A 22565-nucleotide genomic window follows, 5' to 3' on the forward strand; every position below is an offset into this window, starting at 1 on the left:
TAGTTGAATTATCTGTACTATATATATACTAATTATCTACAACTATCATCATACCTTATATTGAGGACTTTCTAAGTATCAGGCATTGGGCTGAGTATTGTGCAAACCTTTCTCAAAACTTTATACTAATTCTTTGAATTAAAGTACTAGTATCCTCATTTTATAGATGAAATAATGGAAACTATGAGAAGATAAGTAATTTTTTAAAAACATTCCTTAGCTGGTAATTGGACTAGTTGGATTTCAAAGCCAAGTTTGTCTTTCAAAGTCCATGCTTTGTCCACTACGGATGCTACATGGGTTGGCCGACAGCAAGCCAGTAATTTGTACAGTCATGTTGCTACCGAGACGGTAGCAATCACTCAGTGTTATGTTGATTATTATTAAGGTGGTTTCCTTATCCAGGTTTTCTCTGTGGCGTTGCTTGTGCCGATGTGCTGTGCTAATTGCTTCACATACAGTTAATCATCGCAGTGTAACTCTCATAACCCTGAAAGATAAGAATTCTTATCCTCATTTTACCCTTGAGCAGCTGAGAAATCTGTCCAGGGGCGCGCGGTCTGTAAGTGGCCTGCAGGGACTTGAACCCAGGCCATTCGACTCCAGTGGTGGAACTGCCGTGCAAACACTCTTCAGATTAAGATCCGAGCCCAAGGATTTTAGTGCTTTTATCCCCAATATTAATTACTCAGACTTTTCCAAATATTTATTTCTCAACCAACACGTGGACTCGTTAAAATAAAGTTGTATGTCTGAATAGCTAAGGCTTTCCCTTGAAATCCTATTAATTTTTCCCAGCAAGCTAATGTTACAGAGGTCATTGTACAAGGTCAGAAATATTTTTTCCCTTGAGGAGCAAGGATTCTTTGGGGCCTGGTGACCCCACAATAGAATAAACTCCAAAATCAGTCTCCCAGTGGGTATGTTATGTGAATTTCCTTCCTTCCATTTAGTTTTCATGAATTCTGTTTCCTGACATTGAAAACATCTTTCTTTCAAGAAAAAATCACTTTGTGAAAAAATTTTAATGCATTTATTGTTAATCTGTAAAACACTTCATGCTGTTTTTCTTGATTATTGTGATTTTTATATCTTCTTATCCCCATCAAAGTTTACATAATACAGTTTACATAATATTGAAATAAGGGTAGTTCAATTCATAAACATTTATTTGATTTTCATTGAAATTGCTTCAAGGACAAACATGATGTGATGTTGAGTAACAAATCTTAAAAATACCCTAGCACAGAATTTCAAAAATATCCTGATACGCTTTTCCATGAGCTGAACGCTGTTGTGGTTTTAGATCATAAATTAGATTCAACAGCCTCCTTTTGGCAGTTTGGCTGTTTTAAATGAGGTTGTCAGCACAAAATCTTTTATGGTTCATTAATTATATTACTATATTTAAGTCTGCACATTCTAATATTTTAACTTGAAGATACATTTGTATGTTTATTCTCACCTACTTGCATACTCAAAACTTTTCATGGTACCTTTCCCATGATGTCTGCTGTTGGTATTACTCATCTCTCAATGACATCCAACCACCAAAGACTAGCACACTTGACACTTGCCTACACTGTGTCTACTGTCTACACCCGAGGTCGTCCATCCAGGCTGGGCATCAGTTGAGAGGTTCAGAGACCCCTGAGGAATCAGCATCTCTGGGGGTCACTGATGAACTGTGGGTATGCTACACGCTACAGGTTATTAGTCAGTTAAATTTAATTCAAGGTAGATGTTTAAATGTTATATTTTACTGATTTGGAAGCACTGTTAGCTATACATTTGGAGTGCCTTTGTTTAATGAAGTTGACAGTTTACTGAAATCTATTTCATTAACCCATTGAATAACAACTCAACAGGTATAAAGTTTCAGTTACAGTAAGTGAATAAGTTTTAGAGATCTGCTGTACAACATAGTGCCTCGAGGTAACAATACAGCATTGTGCACTTCAAGATGTAAGAGGATAGATCTCATGTTTTGTTCTTACCACCGAGAGAGAGAGAGAGAGAGAGAGAGAGAGAGAGAGAGAGAGAAGGAAACTGGAAGGTGTTGGTTATGTCTATCACATTGACTGTGGTGATGGTGTCACAGGTGTTTACATATGTCTAGACTTCTCAAACTGTACACATTAAATATGTGCAGTTCTTTCTATATCAGTTATACCTCAGTAAAGCCGTTAAAAATCTATTTCATTAATATTTTTGACATTAGCTCAAGTTAGGTCTAAGCAATTTTTAACACAAGTCATTTTAATATATAGAATTGTCATATGTATTTGTGAATACTTAGGAAATTATAGATCCAGCTCTTGAAAGGGACTCTATATAAATGCTTCCAACTAGCAGGAGAAACACCTTAGAACTAACATAGAAATGAAAAATAGTCTCTTGTGACCTTTATATTTTTAGGTGCTGCGGATCACTTTCACTCTTTTCCAATTAGAATCAGTGAACAATTGTCCACACGAGTTTCTTCAGATTCATGATGGGGATTCCTCTGCGGCATTTCAGCTTGGAAGGTTCTGTGGCTCCATCCCCCATCACGAACTCCTCAGTAGTGACAACACCCTCTATTTTCATTTCTATTCTGAACATTTAAGAAATGAGAGAGGCTTTACAGTAAGATGGGAAACACAGCCACCAGGTAAGTGTAAACATGGAGAGAAATAAAGCAAATTCTTGAGGTTATTAAATTTTCTTGATCAGTATTAGATTTTTGGATACGTTAACTGTTTGTTTGTTTTTTTTCCGGTACGCGGGCCTCTCACTGCTGTGGCCTCTCCCGTTGCGGAGCACAGGCTCCGGACGCGCAGGCTCAGCGGCCATGGCTCACGGGCCCAGCCGCTCCGCGGCATGTGGGATCTTCCCGGACCGGGGCACGAACCCGCGTCCCCTGCATCTGCAGGCGGACTCTCAAGCACTGTGCCACCAGGGAAGCCCACGTTAGCTGTTTTGAGATCTAATGATATATGATTTTTATAATTATTTTAAAATCAAGTAAATCTAAACTGAACTGGACTTTCATTTTGTGTTCAGAGATAATACAATTCAGTTGAATTGAAAGAGTTTAAAAAACATGCGTCTTTAAGCATCCCCTGTGAAACTACTGAACAGCCATCTTTATAGCCCCTGCTAGTACATACTGTGGGGCGTTGGGGACATTGTCTCCTCCTTCACTTAGTATTTTTTATCTTAATGTCACATGATGATTTGTTCCTTCTGCTGTTATTTGGGTTTGGGTAATCTTTTTAAAACTTTTTTACTATGAATTTTTTAAGCATATAAAAAAATAGAGAGAACCACACACTGAACCTCTGGTTCGCCCATCAGTAAATCCGTGGATCTATTTCTGGAATTTCTCAACTTTTCTGTTGGCTTATTTATCTATCCTGTGCCACATTGGCTTCGTACCGACGCTTGAAATCTGGTAGTGTAAAACCTCTAACTTTGTTCTTTTAAAATAAGCTAGATCCTTTACATTTCCATATAAATTTTAGAATCAACCTGTTAACTTCCCCCAACAATCTACTGGGATTTTGTTGGCATTGTATTGAATCTGTAATCAATTTGGGAAGAAATGACCTCTTACAAATGTTGACCCTGACAATCCATAAACATAGACTGTCTGTATTTACTTAGTTCTCTTCTAAGTTAGCAATGGTTTATAGATCTCAGTGCTTAAGCATTCTGCTGCTTTTATTAATATTTTCTCTAGCTATTTGATGTTTTATGCTATGTTCAGTGATATTATTTTTCTAAAATTTTATTTTTCATTTTTTGTTAATATATAGAAGTATTCTATGTATAAATATTTTAAAATATTCTGTTTTGAATCCAGCCGCATTGCTAAATTCATTCGTCAATTCTAATCATTTTCTTTGGTAGAGTCTTTTAGAATTCTCTACATACACAGTGATGTTACCTGCGCGTATGTTATCTGTTTTCCAACTTCCTTGCCAATCTTTGTTAACTGTTATTCCTCTTCCTTGACTAATTTATCTTCTTGGCTAGGACATCTCATATAATGCTGAATAAAAGTGATGGAGTGGGTATCATTGTCTTGTTCCCAACCTCATGGGGAAATGTTCAATATTTCACCTTTAAATATAATGTTTTAGCCGGAAGTTTTTGTAAAGAACTTTTATGACATTAAGGAAGTTCACTCTGAATTATTATTGCTGGATAACAAATTACCCACAAATTTAGTGTTGTAGAGCATTCATCATTTTCTTATGTTTCTGATTTTGTGGACCAGGAATTTGGAAGGGTCCCAGCACGACAATTATCACTTGATCTCTTAAGCAGTTACAATGAGATATTGGCTGGGACTGTAGTCATCTAAACGCTCAGTGAGGCTGGAAACCCAAGATGACTCACTCACAGGGCTAACAGCTGAGGCTGGCCTCTGGGTGAGAAGTCAGCCAGGCTGCTGACTTGAGTGCCTACGTGGAGCCCCTCTCCTATGGTGGCCTTAGAGTAGTGCGACTTCTTTCACGGCAATTGGCTTCTCTCAGAGCAAGCATTACAACAGAACCAGGCAGGGGCTGCATAGCTTTTATTGACCTGTCCTTAGCGGTCATTTTGTGTTATTTCTGCCATATTTTTAATTGGTTGAAGCAGTCACGGGAATTACCTGGCGGTCCAGTGGCTAAGAGTCCACGCTTTCACTGCTGGGGGCGTTGTTTCAATTCCTGGTCGGGGACCTAAGATCCCGCAAGCTGTGCAGTGCGGCCAAAAAACAAAAAGAAAAACATTTGTTGAAGCAGTCACAAGCCAACCCATATTCAAGAGGAAGAGACGTAGATCCCATCTCTCAATGGGAAAAGTGCCAAAGAACTCATGAACATTTTTAAACCATCACACCTTTTATTCCTAGCTTGCCGAGAATTTTTATTATGAATGGATGTTGAAACATTAAATACTTTTTCTAAGTCTTTTGAGATGATCATGTGGTTTTCTTCTCTGCTTCTGTCATTTCTTCCTCCCTCCTCTCCTGGGACTCAAATTACACACAAAGGTTTTGGCTTTGTCTCCTAGTTTCTGTTAGTCTGCAGTCTTCCCCTGTGTGTGCACAGCTTAGCATTCAGCTAAGGACCCAAGGACACCTGTGTACATTTTTTTTGGTGCTATTTTCATGCAGCTGATTTCTCTATAATACCCTGCTCCAAAATCCCAGCCCCTTTAGTAGCCCCAAATTCTGAGTTCTGTTTCTTTCACCCAGCAAGAGTATTGCTACTCTTGTTTGGGCCCCGCTGCCCTGCACTGCAATTTGAGAAACGCACACAGAGTTTGATCATATTCAGTTTTGTTTTGTTTTGTTTTTGCAAAAATAATTACATCAGGAGGTACTTTTCCCTTTGCGGTGAACTCTTTGTTTATATCTCCTCTTTTTAGAAGCTCTTCGTATTTTAGAGATATTAACCCTTTGTATTATATACTACATTTTTCCCAGTTTGCCGTTAACACTTTACTTTGCTTATGGTATTTTAATTTTTTGACCCATATGATAATTTTTTTTAAGTACTAAGTTTTAAAACCCTTTTCTTCCTCTGAGCAGCTGAGATGTTTTCTCATTAGGAATAGTGAGACTCATGTAGCTAAATGTGTTTTACTTTTCGCCTTGGTAGCAAAACTTGTTTTAAATAACCTGCATAGCTATGTAAATATCATTACCTGCACATCTAAAATGTCACTTCGTTTTATTTTTTTTCTAATGTATATTTACTGCAGTCTATTATATCTAGATTTCTGTTTTCCTATTTTACAGTAGCGTACAGTAGCCGCCCCAGATGATATGCAACTTCAGGGGGCTGGCGGGTGGTGATGCAGTGGGTGTCAGAAAGCCTGGCCCTATCCTCCCCTCACCCCATTCCTGGGAAAGTGGCTCAACCACCCATAGACATTTGAATTTCTTCATTTATAAAATGAATGGTATAACTATATCACAGTGTTAAGAAACCTTCTCAAATGAACATTACGTCACACTTAACTCTTCTAATGTATAAAATTATCTGGTTTGTTGAAAGGCATAGTGGCTGATAGAAGTTCCAGAACTTCTTAAGAGTTAATGTACAACGGGGTAGGGGAGGGATAAATTAGGAGTTTGGGATTAACAGGTACACACCACTGTACATAAAACCGATAAACAAGGATTTACTGTAGAGCACAGGGAACTATATGCAGTATCTTGTAATAACTTACAATGGAAAGGAATCTGAAAGAGAATATATATTCATATATTCTGAATCACTTTGCTGTCTACGTGAAACTAACACAACATTGTAAATCAGCTATACTTCAATATAAAAAAAAGAGTTAATGTACAGAAATTAATCTCCTTCAAAGCGAAAAAATAAATCTGTCATCCATTATTCATCTTTCAGACAGTTCAACACTGCATGTTGAACCGTGTCACCATGAGATGGCTAATAAGCATGGAGCCGACGCATGGGTGATTCATTTATTTATCAGTCGGTACTCCTGGATTTGTAACTTTATCAAACTGGAAAGTAGAAAGTCTTGCTTAACTTATGTGCGTGTCCAAAACTGCACATAGTTATTTAAACACAGCTTTTCTTCTTACAGTAAAGGCTGTGATAATTCTATGTGAATTATAACTTGTATGCCAATGTAAAGTTATTTTTTCCTCTTATTTCAGAGTGTGGAGGTATACTGACTGGAACTTATGGTTCTATTAAGTCTCCGGGATATCCTGGAAAGTATCCCCCAGGAAGAGATTGTGTCTGGAAAGTGATAACTAGTCCTGGTCTCCTGATAACATTTACCTTTGGGACCTTGAGCCTGGAGCACCGTGATGATTGCAGCAAAGATTATCTTGAGGTAAACAATTGTATTTAGATAAAATTTATCATGATGTGATTAGAACTCCGGAACTACGATTGGTGCTGCCCTTGGATGACCACAGTTTATTAGCAGTAGTTAGATGTATTCTTCAAGAGGCAGGATGCCAACTCCCTATTCCCTCAGCAGTGAAAGGGCGGAGCTCTAACCACTGGACTGCCGGGGATATCCGCTAACTCTCTATTCTTAACTGTTCCAGCTTGTTGCTTCTTGTGGGTTCCATTTAAATCTGGGAAGCAGACTGCCCTGCCTTCCCCTGTCATTTCCTGGAAGCCCAGTCTCCTACCATGGGAACAGCAGAATTTACGAAATCAACACCCAGGAATGGCTGTCTTCTCCAAAGCAGACTCAGATCTTCAGTTGTCTGTTGTAAACTGACAAGGTGTTTCACAAGTTGCCTATAGTGTTCCATAAAGAAAAACAACTTAATAGCAATTGTGTTGAAATGGATTGCTAAAGGGTGTGGCTCACCGAATGTATTGATAATCGTCACTGGAAAGAGAGGAGTCACCCTCTGCCCCCCCAGTTTATCATTAGTAAAAGATTAAAATGTGGAAGAGGAAAAAAGACTGTTATATTCAAATGCCATAAGCATGTAGGTCTATCAAAGATGCTGCTCTCCATTTGCAGACTGAAAATATCATTGAGAAGATGGAGTTCGTATGTTGTTCCTGTCTTGTTTATCATCATAAATCTCACTACCCCTTGCAGTAGTGATAAAAGACAATATGTGCTCCCAAGTCTATTAGAGGAGAATGGAGTGCTATGGAATTATTCATAAAGGATGGAAGGGTATTGCTGTCAAACAGAAATCTTCACAAGTTAAAGTCATTAGTAATTTAACACGTGTAATGGATTTGAAACCTTTGGGAATGACTGGAAAATCTTCCTCTCTGGAAAATATCAGGAAGATAATCCTTTAAATGTTCACATTAAAGTGAATTTTCTTGAAATTAATTTCAGTATATTCTATCAAATTAAAATTAGAGGCATTTTTTTCATTCCTACATATTAATTCCTGGATATGTATAATGGAAAGAACCAATCATTCCAATAATATTGAAATGCCTCTCACCTCTCAAGAATATTTCAAGGAGCTAGTTAAATTACAGGAATAAGGTCATGCTGCCCTGTAACTTTGCTTCCAATAGAACCATTAACTTGAGTGGACAAAATTGGCCATATTAAAATATTATTAGTTCATTGGTACCTTGGTGTTCTATGCAGTACAGAATTTGCAGTTACAATAGAATCATAGAGTCCTTGGCACAATTATTTAAGAGATTAAAACCCAACAATTAAAATGGTTTTCTAAGGTCACATCGTCATTATTGCAGTACTTAATTACTATCAGTTTCGCTTTTTAAGTTCATAAAACTGTTTTCTTGTTGTATCTAATCTAACTTTACTTCCTTTTCCACTTCTGATCCTCCTGAGTATTTAGACCAAGCTGTGCATCAGTGACATTGCTGTCATTCCTTTTCTGTTTTCTTTGCATATATCCATTTCTTCATCTAGATCATTAGGAATGTATCATTCCAAAACAAACATCTGGGGCAGGGGAAACCTAGGAAAGGAAATACTGAGAAAAATTCAAAGTGTACACCCAGCCTCAGAGTTAAAATTCAGAGAGAATGGAAGGCATCAGCGATGGGTGGGAGGAGATTACCCTTTCCTGAGCCCCAAGCATGTGATAGATACGTAGGTGACAGGAGAGCCTCCCAGAGTCGTCACTTGTAAAGATGGGTTTTCTGACGTTACTGTACAAAACGACTGGGTTTGTTAAAATCTGACCACTTTGAACTTAATGATCCCTTCTCTTGTTTTAGATTCGAGATGGTCCTTTGCATCAGGACCCGGTTCTTGGGAAATTCTGCACCACTCTGTCTGTCCCACCACTCCAGACTACAGGTCCCTTTGCCAGGATTCATTTCCATTCCGACAACCAGATTAATGACCAAGGGTTTCATATCACCTACTTAACATCACCTTGTAAGTAACTTGGTAACTGGGAGCTTAATATAAATATGAAGGACAGTGCTATGCTTATAGTTGCCTTGTATTTTAATGTGAGGTGCAGATGACTTACTTACACTGATAATGTGTATTTATAAATATTTCTCTCATTGTTCCAAATTTTTTTCTTTTTCTTCCCAGAGTTCTATTATTAATGCTATAATATCCCTTGGTCCCTAAATTCTGGGGTCCACATTATGGTAGATATGTGTCAGGTCCCTAAAATTAAATAATTCAGACATCAGTTCTCTAGGGGTTATTCAGTGTTTTGTTGGGAGAGATAGGAGAGAAATGCAATCTGACTTGAGATGTGTCAAATTTTATAGCTATCATGCCTTTAACTTGCACTGATACCTTAAAATAAACCAACAAACGAACAAAAAACAATGAAATGCTCTGTGACTTTTATTTTAGGGCTGTAGCGGATTTTGTTCTCAACATACATCATTGTGCCCTGATGAGAATTCACAGGAAGAACACTTTTTAAGTCTCAATATCAGGAAAAATAACAATAACATCTTTTCACTAGTCATCTTTCTCCATTTATTTCGGCTTCAGGGTGAATCTGCAGCCGACCTTCTGTAATTTGTGTAGTCACACCTGTTCTCTCTGCACAGCAAATTTCCCCTGACTGCGTCTTGCTATTCTGTATTCATTATTCCTTTAATCTGATTCATTTTTCTAGTCATATATTTTATTCTGTTACAGGTATTTTATAAACTGCCTCAGATCTCTTTGGAATGAAGGAGAGCATAAATGCATTTAAAAAGCAATTTGTCGAAAAGGATGTCAGATTGGTAGTTAGATCACACATTTCTACAGCTATTTCCTTAGGCACTACGTGGACGTCCCACAAATACGTGTCAAGCTGAAAACTCTTGTAACGAAAGGCATAAGCCCGTAGAGGGTGAATAGAGTGGGTGTGTGATGGGGTGTGTGTGTATAGTTTTTAAAAATTGTATCTCATGCCTGGGAGCTGGAGGAACGGCCATCCACGTGACCTTTCCCTTCGCTTCTGTGTTCTCTTCAGTGGATCTGCAGTGTGGAGGGAACTACACAGACCCAGAGGGTCTCCTCTCTGCTGACCTGTCCGGACCTTTCACACACAACAGACAGTGCATCTATACCATAAGGCAGCCGCTGGGAGAGCAAGTCCAAGTCAACTTCACCCATGTGGAGCTGGAAGGCCAGAGTGGCTGTTCTCAGAGTTACATTGAGGTAACTTTTGCTACTTAGTGGCCCTCAGATGATGTTTATCAACATTTTTCATATTCTGTAGAGCAGAGGTCTTCACATGATTGCTGGGTCTGCAGCCTCCAGATCTCCTGGATGACCTGGATGCGGGTAGTGTAGTTCTGGGTCCTCTCCCAGACCTACCGCATCAGAACCTCTAGGGCACAGGCTCAGCAATCTGTGTTTTAACAGGTCCTCTCCTCCTCCCACCCCGCTGATTCTGATGCAGGCTAGAGTCTGAGAACACCTGTCCTAGAGAATATGAAAGAACTTGCCAAAAATAGATCTACAGATGGTGAAACAGGAGATTGGTAATAGAATAACAGAGGACAAAAATGAAAGCTGAGGCTAGAAGCTCATAATAATGCTAAATTACAAGCTATTAAACTGAGTCCCAATAATAGGCCCTAATAACTAAGGTGAATACAAATGAGTAAGACTAATAGCATTTACTAATAGGATACAGATTTCAGAGATTGTCCAGGACAGTTATATATGTGAGGGAACTCACCCCAGAGAAGTAAAAGGATTTGCCCGGGGTGAGCTAGCTAGTCAGTGGCAGGGAGTTAAGTTAAAGCATTGAATAACCCTTGTTTTAGAGTTTAGGGATTTTTTCCCTTCATCAGTTCTGCTTGCTCTCCCACGGAAAACGTTAATTTAAATGTGTGTAATGGTTGTAATAAGAAGAATATCTGAGACAAAAAGGCAGTTTTTATCTGCCTCCCCTGGTATTTCATTTGTTTAACTATTGGTCAAGCCACAAATTAAAGTGTTGAGCAAGAGAAACAAAATACTTTTTGTTGGGTGCAATCATTTTGTATAAACTCAGGGAGGCATTGACAATTTTGTTTGCTCATGTTAAGTTAGACCAGTTCATTTTTCCAGGAAAAACCCATGTAACCTCTTACCCTCTTCCCTCCTTCACATGTAGAGAGAGGAAGCATAGAATTTTAGCATAAGGTCTGAACCTAGCTCAATAATGGAGCAGTGCATTGACCATGGTACCACAATAATATATTTTTTTAATCCAGAAGTTTTAAACTCAGATGATAAAGTAAATGTGTATATTCATTCAGTTTATGTTTTCTAAAGTCTCTCATAAGGTACATTAAAGTTTTTCATTATGAAGCAATTTTAGATATTTTTATATAAATAAAAACTAAATTTCCAACATCTGTTTTTCTACTTTGAGAATAATAAAAATAGCTCACACTTAGAGGGTACTTACTATGCACCAGGATTTTGAGTCTTTTTTTGTGTATGGTGTTAGGGAATGTTCTAATTTCATTGTTTTACATGTAGCTGGCCAGTTTTTCCAGCACCACTTATTGAAGACACTGTCTTTTCTCCATTGTCTTGCGTCCTTTGTCATAGATTAGTTGGTCAATATAAGTATGGCTTTGTTTCTGGACTCCCTTGTCTGTTTTTGTGCCAGTACCATACTGTTTTGATTGCTATAGCTTTGTAGTATAATTTGAATCCATGGCGTGTGATACACCTAGTTTTGTTCTTTCAAGATTATTTTGGCTATTCATAGTCTTTTGTGTTTCCATACAAATTTTAGAATTATTTTTTCTAATTCTGTAAAAAAATGCCATTGGTATTTTGATAGGGATTGTATTGAATCTGTAGATTGTCTTGGGTAGTATGGTCATCTTAACAATACTAATTCTTCCAATTCATGAGCACAGATATCTTTCCATTTGTTTTTGTCATCTTCAGTTTCTTTCATCAGTATCTTATAGTTTTCAGAGTATGTCTTTTACTTCTTTAGTTAGATTTATTCCTAGGTATTTTATTCTTCTTGATGCAATTGTAAATGGGATTGTTTCCTTAATTTCTCTTTCTGATAGTTCATTGTTAGTGTATAGAAATGCAACTGATTTCTGTATATTAATTTGTATCCTGCAATTTTACTGAATTCAGTTATTAGTTCTAGAGTTTTTTGGTGGTGTCTTTAGTATTTTCTATATGTAGTATCATGTCATCTGCAAACAGTAGCAGCTTTACTGCTTCCTTTCCAATTTGGATTCCTTTTATTTCTTTTTCTTATCTGATTGCTGTGGCTAGGACTTCCAATATTAGGTGGCATAAAAGTGGAGAGAGTGAGCATCCTTGTCTCACTTCTGATCTTAGAGGAAATGTCCTCAGCTTTTCACTGTTGAGTATGATGTTGACTGTAGGTTTGTCATATATGACTTTTATTATGTTGAGGAATATTCCCTCTATAGCCACTTTGTTGAAAGTTTTATCATAAATGGGTGTTGAATTTTGTTAAAACCTTTTCTGCATCTATTGAGATGATCATATAGTTTTTATTCTTAAATTTGTTAATGTGGTATATCACATCAATTACTTTGCAAATATTGGACCATCATTGCAACCCTGGGATAAATCCCAATTGATCGTGGTGTATGATCCTTTTAATGTATTGTTGAATTTGGTTTGCTAATATTGTCTTCAGGAGATCTATTTTTTTTTTTTTTTTTTTTGTGGTACGGGCCTCTCACTGTTGTGGCCTCTCCCGTTGCGGAGCACAGGCTCTGGACGTGCAGGCTCAGTGGCCATGGCTCACGGGCCTAGCCGCTCCATGGCATGTGGGATCTTCGCGGACCGGGGCACAAACCCATGTCCCCTGCATTGGCAGGCGGACTCTCAACCACTGCGCCACCAGGGAAGCCCCAGGAGATCTATTCTTTTTAGTCTTAATTTCATTTATTTACGTCCTGATCTTTATGACTTATTTCTTCCTTCTACTAACTTTGGGATTTGTTTGTTCTTCTTTTTCTAGTTCCCTTAGGTGTAAAGTTAGATTGTTTATTTGAAATTTTTCTTATTTCCTGAGGTAAGCTTGAATCGCTATTAACTACTCTCTTAGAACTGCTTTTGCTTTGTGTCCTACATTTTGGATCATTGTGTTTCCGTTTTCATTTGTCTCCAGGTATTTCCTTATTTCCTCTTGATTTGTTTAGTGACCCATTGGTTGCTTAGTAGCATATTTTTTAGCCTCAAAGATGTGGATGTTTGTATTTCTTTTTGCAAGGTTTTTTTTTTTCCCTGTAGTTGATTTCTAATCTCATACTCTTGTGGTCAGAAAAGTTACTTGATATGATTTCAATCTTATTCAATTTACTGAGACTTTTTTTGTGGCCTAGCACGTGATCTATCCTAGAGAATGTTCCATGTACGCTTGGAAAAATGAGTATCTGCAGCTTTTGGGTGGAATGTTTTATATAATCTATCTGGTCTAATGTGTCATTCAAGGCCAATGTTTTCTTATTGATCTTTTATCTGGATAATCTGTCCTTTGACATAAGTGGGTGTTAAAGTCCCCTACTTTTATTGTTACTGTCAACTTCTCCCTTTATGTTTGCTAATATTTGCTTTATGTATTAGGTGTGCCTATTTTGGGTGCATATATACTTGTAATTGTTATATCTTCTTGTCAGGTTGATTCCTTTATCATGTAATGCCCTTCTTTGTCTCTTGTTACAGGCTTTGTTTTAAAGTCTATTTTGTCTTATCTAAGTATTGCTACCCCGGATTTCTTTTCATTTCCATTTACATGGAACACCCTTTAGCATTTCTTATAAAGCTGGTTTAGTGGTGCTGAACACTTTTAGCTTTTGCTTGGTTGTAAAACTCTATCTCTCCTTCAAATCTGAATAATAGTCTTGCCAGATAGAGTATTCTTGGTTGTATGTATTTTCCTTTCATCGCTTTGAAGATATTGTTACTCTCCCTTCTGGCTTGAAAAATTTCTGCTGAAAAGTCAACTTATAGTCTCATGGGAGTTCCTATGTATATAACTAGTTGCTTTTTTCTTGCTGCTTTCAATATTCTCTCTTTATTTTTTTTTCTGTTTTAATTACAGTATGTCTTGGTTTATACCTCTTTTGTTTCATCTTGTTCGATACTCTCTGTGCTTCCTGGACCTGGCTATCTGTTTCCTTTCCTGGTTTAGGGAATATTTCAGATATTATTCCTTTAAATAAGTTCTCTGCCCCTTTCTCTCTCTCTTTTCCTTCTGGGACCCCTTTAATGTGAATGTTAGTACACTTGATGTTGTCCCAGAGGTCACTTAAACTATCCTGATTCTTAAAAATTCTTTTTTCTTTTTTCTGTTCAGCTTGGCTGATTTCCAAGTTTGCTAATTCATTGATTCATTTGAGTGTATCTTTTATTTCAGTTATTGTATTCTTCAGCTCTTTTTGGTATCTTCTCTGTATTTTCTAACTCTCTGTTAAACTTCTCACTGTGTTCATCATTCTTTTTCAAAGTTCATTGAATATTTTTAAGATCATTACCCTGAACTCCTTATCAAGTAGATTGCTCATCTCCACTGCATTTAGTTCTTTTTCTGAGGATTTGTCTTATTCCTTCCTTTGGAGCACATTCCTCTGTCTCCTCATTTTGCCTAATTCTCTGTGTTTATTTTTCTGTATTAGGTAGGTAGGTTACATTTCCCAGTCTTGGAGAAGCAGCCTTATGTAGAAGATGTCCTATGGGGCCCTGCTGCGTACTCGCCTCTGGTCACCAGAGCTTTATGCTCTGTGGGTGCCCCCATGTGGGCTGAGTGGCCCCTTCTGTTGTGACAGAGCCAACTGCTGTGGGCACACTGACAGGTGGGACTGGCCCCTGATCCTGTTGGCTGTGAGGCCTGCCTCTTGAGATACTGCCAGCCCACTGGTGGCCCACTGCTAAGCCCCAGTGTGGCTGGTCACATGGCCTGGGGCATCCTGGGGCTGGGGCTGGGCCCACTGGTGGGTGGGGCTAGGACCTGGCATGGCTGGTTGCATGGTCTGGGGGCGGTGTCTCAGGGCCGGTGATGAGCCTGCTGGTAGGCAGGACTGGGTCCTGGAATGGTTGGCCATATGGCCTGGGGGGATCTTGGGGCTGATGCTGGCCTTCTGGTGGGTGTGATTTAACTACACAGGATAATAACTGTGGTATTACCCATACTCAGTGTAGCATATCTTTCTTTTTCTTTTTTTTAAAACAAGAAACACACATTTATGTATTCATTCTTGGATTTATACAGCTCTCTCAAAGTTTCTACTTCTAAAAAGATTTGTCACCCATGGGTGATGTGATGTGGCTGGTAACAAAAGAATAAGTATAGGAAGAATAGATCCACTGTTCATCCATCTGTTTTTGTCTAAGAGAGCTTTTAAACTGTAGAGAATAGTTCAATGAATGTGACAGAACTATCTTTCCAGAATAAAAAGCAGCCCCTCTCATTAATATTTCATAAGTGATTTAAGCCATCAGAACTCTGAGTGAAGGACACATAAGGTAGTAATGAAAGTTTAATTTTTAATCCCAGAGAATGTGAGTACTAGGCTGAATAATTTCAGAAGCTTATGTGATACTAAGGCCAGGGCTTGAAATAGGATGTGGAAGGAAATGAACAGAATTGTTCACCCCACCAGATCTCCTCGACCCATCCCACATCATCTGTCGCACCCCACCAAAACTGCGGAAGTCAAAAGGGAGCACAGAAGAGAGACTAGTAAGGGAAGGGGGAGGAGAGGGACCTTGTGGGGAAACAGGAGAGCTTCTGGGGAAGTTGTTCCCTCTTAGAAGAGGAAAGAGAAATAAACAGCAGAGAAAGATTGATAACTATAATTAATAAGATAGGGAGAATACATTACACTAAATATGGCTTCTGAAATCTAGGGAATGTGTACCCATTCTACAAGTCTCATTGAATGACAGATTAATCATATTTTAGACCTCTTGCCAATCCCAGTAAATTCACAACAGAAATTGTACGCACATCTCTTTACAATGCGATGCAAGTAGAAATTATAAAAAATTAAAAATTTTTTAATTTAATTTCCAACTTCTTGGAAATCTGTAAACTTTCTCCTAAATAATTACTGGGTTAAGGAAGGAACTAGAAAATGAAATGAAAGACAATGTAGGAAAATGCTATATATCAAAACCAGGTAAAAGCTCTAAGATTTTAAAGAAAGAACCAAAAAAATGGGAAAGTTGGAGAGCACAGTAAACTGGAACACTGAAGATCTGTCTTCCCTTGGAATCTGGGGTGGCGGGGGAGGCAGGGTGCTGCACAGCTCTCCCACGTCCCCACAGGTCTTTAGATGAATTCAAATTCACACAGTACTTCCTTTTGCTCTTTGTTAGGCAGTGAAGCTGTTCAGCTCCAGCCTTGGGATTGGGGGAGAGAGGGCTGTGACTTCCGGCCTGCCTGAGCACACTTGGTACCCTCAAGGGGACGTGTTGGTCAGAGTCTCATGACTGTGATTCACAGAAAAATTCTTAAGGATATAAACCCAAATGGCAGAGAAAGAATAAGCCCTCTGACAACTGAAGCTGGAATGTGGCTGCAGGAAGCACGCTCACCAGAGTAGCCTGAGGAGCATTGTTTTCAGTTAAGCACACGTTGGAAGTAACTTTAGTTCAAAGAAATGTCTTTCTAGAGATGGCAGGAAAAAAGGGGACATGGTGAGATGTTCAATAGTTTTCATTCTTAGCATATTGGATTTGGAGTCTGGGCAGAGACTAGAAACATTTGGTTAGTTTCTTAGCACTTGTTGTCAACACAGTTTTTCCAAAATTGCTCTGCCATCCTGATGCTCTTTAATGAAGTGATAAAATGTGCTATTGCTCAGGTGAAATTATTCTACAGATTGGCGTGGTGGGGGCCAGGAGATAGACTGAGGTGGTAGAACCGCCTAGCTTTGGAGTCGTGAGGGACCATATAGCGTAGATCCTTCCTGTGTGTAAAGGAGTTGCATGTTTACATGGACATCACAAACCCCATGGAACAAGTGAGACGGAGAGCAGTGAGTGAGAAGAGGAAGCTATGGAAATCGGGGTAACCAAGAATGCTCCAGACTTCTGGGGCAGATCGAGAGGATGACCCATGCTCTCTGGTATAAATGAGAACAATATTGCATGAAAACATGACAGAAGACTTCAACTCTCTGTTTCACTGAAGGCATGATGTTTCACATCAGTAAGCCTCGGTTTCCTCATCCATAATAGGAATAGTAATACGACTACTGTTTACAGAAGGATTAGAAGAGGTCATTCACTCATTTATCTATTCATTCTCTGAATATTTATCAAACAACTTGGATGCCAGGCACTGTGTTGGGGATGGGTACGTAAAACACAAGAGATATTAAACAAGTAAGCACACAACTACGTAGTTTCAAGGTGGGAAGAGAATTGGGAAGGAAAGAAAGTATGTGAAAGAAAATAACAGTGCTGATGACTTTGGTTGAATGGTTAGGGGTATCTTCCCTAAGGATGTCACATTTTGAGTCTGAAGATGAGAAGGGTTAGCAATGCAAAGAGCTAAGAGAAGGAGAATTCCCGCTAGAGGTACCAACATAGCCTTAGACACTGAACTGAGAAAAAACATGGCAAACATGAAGAACTGAAAATAGAGTAGTGCGGCTGGAATCACAAAGGAGAGGAGAGAAACAAGAGTTAGGCAGGAACTAGATCTTGTAGGGCTCTGTACATGGGGGTAAAGAAGCTTTGCTAAATGAAAAGAGAAACAATTAGAACGTTCTTAGCACAGTGCCTGGATCACCAGGAATGGTTGGTAAAAGTTAACATGACGATGATTCCGATGATGATGATGATGATGATGGTGGGGGAGGAGAAGAGAGGTGGAAGCAGGTGACATACTGGAGTTGGCAGTCCTGTAGGAACACACTTCTAGGTAAAACTACACCTGTAGTCCTGATTTGAGAAAAGCAGATTTTTTTTAAAAAAGCAGACAAAGGATAAATTTACTCTATTGATAGAGATATTAGAAGCACCACTGTTTCCAGAGGCATAAAAAGCTTTAAAATTTTAACTATGAAATCATGAAACATAATAATGAATAAAGAAGGATAACAACCTAAGAAGATAATTTTTAGTCCCTGTGTGGCTTCTCTCACCTCTTACCCCTCACCCTTTAGTCTCTCATTTGGAATGGGGCCACATCGCCACCCCCCTTTCCCCCACCCCGGCTCCTGTGTACCCAGATGAACCCAAGGCTGGTCTCCAGGATCAAGTCTTTGTTTAGCTAAGGGGCATTTCAACCCAACACTCACTTCACAAGAAGCCACGTGTTAAACATTACTGTATGGTAAGGTTCTGTTTTCAGCTCTTGGTTGGACCAAGCCTAAGTGCCAAAGTATTTCGTTTGCTTTGAATTATGATTTAATACTTAATCAAATTTTTGACATTGTTATATAAAAACAAATCTGTGTATGTAGCAGATATGAACAAATGAGCACATATATTAAGTCCTGGCTTTAGGACCTGATCCATTACAGATGTTAAAGCTTACTTCTGACTGGGCTTCAGATCCACCTAAAATTTCAGATAAACTGTGTTTTACAGCCCAGTTAATTTTAGCTCTTTCTACAGGCTCCTTTATAAGAACTATTTTTCATTTAAAAAAAAACTTCTGTATGAGTAGTTGGTCTTCAGGAACCAGATCCATCTGCTGATGTTAAAGATCAGAAGCATTTGGGCTATTCCATAGGGTTAAAAACCATGGGTCACAGATTATCAATTGGATCTCTCAGCCTGAAACCATCAGTGTTTGCTGAATGAATAAAGCAAACAATGAAAAATCTGGGCCTGGTCCCCAGAACACTAGAATTTGGAATGGTCCTTGTCATTTCTTTGCAAATGTGATCCACAGTAAAGAATGAATTTGGCGTGGTGATGCAAGTGACCATGGCATGAGTTCAGCTGACTTCTTAAGAAACAGTACAGACCAGGCTGAAATATGAGTCATCTTTCTCGATTACACCGCAGTAACAAACAGTCAATAACAAGAAAACAAATCAAAAGCAATAACAGAAAATTTCTGTGGCTTACAGTGACATATGTTTATTCTCCACTGGTGTTAACATGCTAGTCTGGTATCGGTGGCAGTTCTGCTGATCTGGCCCCTGTCCCATCTGTCCCTGGGACCCCAGCCCTTGGTCTTGTGAGAGCAGAAAGGAAAAGACAGTTGAATCATGCAGTGACCCCCAAAGCTTCCACTTGGAAACCGCACATCACCTCTGCTCACATTCTTTAGGGCAAAGCGAGACCGGTGGCCAAGCCCAGAGTCAACGGGAAGGATAAATATTAAGTCTCCATAGGGAGACAGCACAAGTCACAAGGCCATGAGCTTGTGAGATATTCAGTCTCTTACAGGAGGAAGTTGAATAGGAAAAACGAAAGAGGTTTTTGTTGCCGCTGAGGGGGCGGAGGGAGGCATGCAAATTCACAAGCCCTAAGATGGTGAATACAGGATGCGCTGCCGCATGATTTGGGGTCACTTTAGAGCACTGAGGGATTGTGGTGATAGTATTGCCATGCCTGGGTTCCAGGGAGAATATAGGCTTTCAGAATTAATAAGGTTTCATTTCCACCGGGAGAGAAAAACATAGCCAAAATCAATTGTACCTTCTAGGTTTAAAGCCCTCGAGCCCTATAAGTTCCTCTTAAAACATTTGGACTGCAGCTGCCTTTCTCCTTGCTGGAGTCCTTGAATTTCATTAGTGAGGCCCAGGGGAACGGCCTGCTTTAGCGTTTGCTCTGCTGCTTTTGGACTGTGTTTCTTCCTCCTTGTCATCTGCTAATGGGCAAAATAGAAAAGAGAGATGCTTGCTACGGTCTTAGCAGAAGCGAAGGGCACCCCAGAGGGTTCAAGAACAGGAGGACATCTTACTCCGTGTTTCATGCTTTCCGGTTTCCAAGAACTGTAGCATGCCTGTGTCTCTAGCAAAAATTGAACCGTCATACCACGCCTTAAAATTAATGAATCAACAAGTGTCTGTCCAACACCTATTTGCAAAGTTGTTAGATGCTGAAGGTGATATGGAAATTTTCTCTTCCTTCAGAGATTTGCTGTTTGGTTGGAGAGCTGTGTAGCATAACTTTACGGCTGTGTGTGAAATTTGCGTTCAGCTCGTAGAAAGGAACTGGTTTGGGATGAGTCAGTGGAGAGGCATGCGATTGCCAGTGTCTGTGTAAGACTCTGTCATATGGCTGTACCATGATTTATTTAATCACCCTCCTATTATTAGACATGTGGAATATTTTCAATTCTTGTGTCTATAGAGCATACGCTGATGTGGAACCTTGTGTGTCTTTGTCTGCATCTTGAATGATTTCCTTATGACAGAGTGTGAGAAGTGAAGTTACCGGGTCCAAAACTATGAACATTTCCAAGACTCCTGATACATATTGTCCAATTATTTTCCAGAAATTTATGCTTCCAACCAGTTATGCATGGGAGTAACATGTTACCATATCCCTACCAGCTTTGAGGATTATACTTTTAAGCTCTTCCCTTTACTGCCCATTCCCTTTGACCTGGATATTCTTCCAAGTTTCAACTTAAAAGTTACTTCTGCCGAGAAATATTCCCTCATTCTCTGTAGGAGTTCAGAGTATTTGGTTAAGTTAATGGTTCTCTACACTTTAAGACCTTCTTATATCAACCTTATGCTATTCTGAAATGAAATTCATAGATAATATCAGCTCATATTTTATACATACATTATATAAATAAAAATAAAATTGTAAGTGTAAGATTTAGGAGAAATAAGGCAAAGCAAAAAAAAAAAAAAATTATGGGGACTTCCCTGGTGGCACAGTGGTTAAGACTCCATGCTCCCAATGCAGGGGGCCTGGGTTTGATCCCTGGTCAGGGAGCTAGATCCCACATGCATGGCCCAACTAAGGAGCCCGTCTGCCACAACTGACAGGGCGCAGCCAAATAAATAAATTAATGAAATGAAATTAAATTTAAAAAGTTATGACGGTATGTTAAAAGCCTAGGCAAGCTGCACTTGAAGACAGAATGAAGTCGTAACTTGTTTGCTCCGTAAACCCTCTGAACGCCGCACTAAAAACGCAGGCCGACGTGGCTACGTAGGTTGGTGAATTTTCTGAAATGACGACCAATTCTTGGCAGATTTCCAGGAGGAAAAAAAGAACTTCTTTTGATTCACACTCTACTTGTAATCCTGGAAAATCCGGTGTGTGTTAGAATTGAGCAAAAGTATTTTGCACTTGGTATATAAACCAGAGCTAGATTTTACACTTGTAACTGTCACTGCATTGAAGGTCACATAGGAGAGAGGAGAATCCTCGTTGTGTGTCACTGTCTCTCACATTTCAGGGTGTTTAGTATCTTGGGTCCCAGCCACTAAATGCCAGTAGCGCCCCACCCCCATCCTGTGAATAATGAAAACAAAGCCAAATATGCCTTCACGGATTTCCAAAATGCCTAACAGAGGTACCCGTGGAGCCCCATTGCGTTAAGTAGTAAAAGAGCGTATTCTCTACTTCTCTGAACGTGACGCTCACGCTTTTGAAAAAAAAGTGCTTGCTTCTTGTGAGTTGTGTGAGCAGTGACTGTCTTTCACAGCAATATCACCAATACAGGCCCTGGTGTTTGTTGATGCCTTGAAGATGTTAGTCGAGGGAATGGATTAGTAGGTGGATGGCTAGCTCTTCCAAAAGAATTCTGTAGAACAAAGGTAGTATGAATATCCATGGAAGAATTCCTGATTTGAGTGAGGAACTTGAGAAAGGTCAAGAATAACGATAGCTTTTCTTCAGTCCACCTTTTCTAGCACTAGGCATTCGCTAAGGAATTCACACGTTTGTTTCACCTGTTCGCTCCAACTGCTTGAGCTTGGCTTAGATTTAGTGACTTCTTCAAAGTTACTAAGTGTGGAGGTTTGTAAGTGACAGAGGTGGGAATTGAATCTAGCTGACATGACTCTGTAGACCATGCTCATGGCCACCACACTATAAGATACTGACTATTGATTTAAAATAGGTGGTCTTTATAATATGAAGGAAATTTTCTTTTGCTCCTGACTTTCTAAGAGTTTTGTTTCTAATAATAGGAATGCTAACAAACTTTTTGACATCTATAGAGATAAATAGTTTAGCTTATTGGATCTATTAGTGAGCTTAATTTATAATTTGAGAGTTATTTGTAGTGAGGTGGATGGACCTATAGTCTGTCATACAGAGTAAAGTAAGTCAGAAAGGGAAAAACAAATACTGTATGCTAACACATATATATGGAATCTAAAGAAAAAAAAGTGGTTATGAAGAACCTAGGGGCAGGACAGGAATAAAGACGCAGATGTAAAGAATGGACTTGAGGACACAGGGGCGGGGAAGGGTAAGCTGGGATGAAGTGAGAGGGTGGCATGGACATATATACACTACCAAATGTAAAATAGATAGCTAGTGGGAAGCAGCCACATAGCACAGGGAAATCAGCTCGGTGCTTTGTGACCACGTAGAGGGGTGGGATAGGGAGGGTGGGAGGGAGATGCAAGAGGGAGGAGATATGGGGATATATGTAGATGTATAGCTGATTCACTTCGTTATACAGCAGAAACTAACACACCACTGTAAAGCAATTATACTTCAATAAAGATGTTAAA

The 22565-nt window shown here is 39.2% G+C and overlaps 1 protein-coding gene across 1 annotated transcript in view; it reads left to right on the forward strand.

Annotated features, from left to right (window-relative positions):
- The window catches only part of CUBN (cubilin), a 266372-nt gene that overhangs the window by 21544 nt on the left and 222263 nt on the right, over window positions 1-22565 (forward strand). Inside the window, exons 14-17 of the mRNA XM_033403470.2 lie at window positions 2419-2653; window positions 6668-6849; window positions 8700-8862; window positions 9917-10104. Coding sequence (XP_033259361.2) covers window positions 2419-2653; window positions 6668-6849; window positions 8700-8862; window positions 9917-10104 — 768 coding nt within the window. The remainder of the gene's footprint in view (window positions 1-2418; window positions 2654-6667; window positions 6850-8699; window positions 8863-9916; window positions 10105-22565) is intronic.

The sequence above is a fragment of the Orcinus orca genome, chromosome 2, assembly GCF_937001465.1.
Source record: "Orcinus orca chromosome 2, mOrcOrc1.1, whole genome shotgun sequence".
NCBI lineage: Eukaryota > Metazoa > Chordata > Mammalia > Artiodactyla > Delphinidae > Orcinus > Orcinus orca.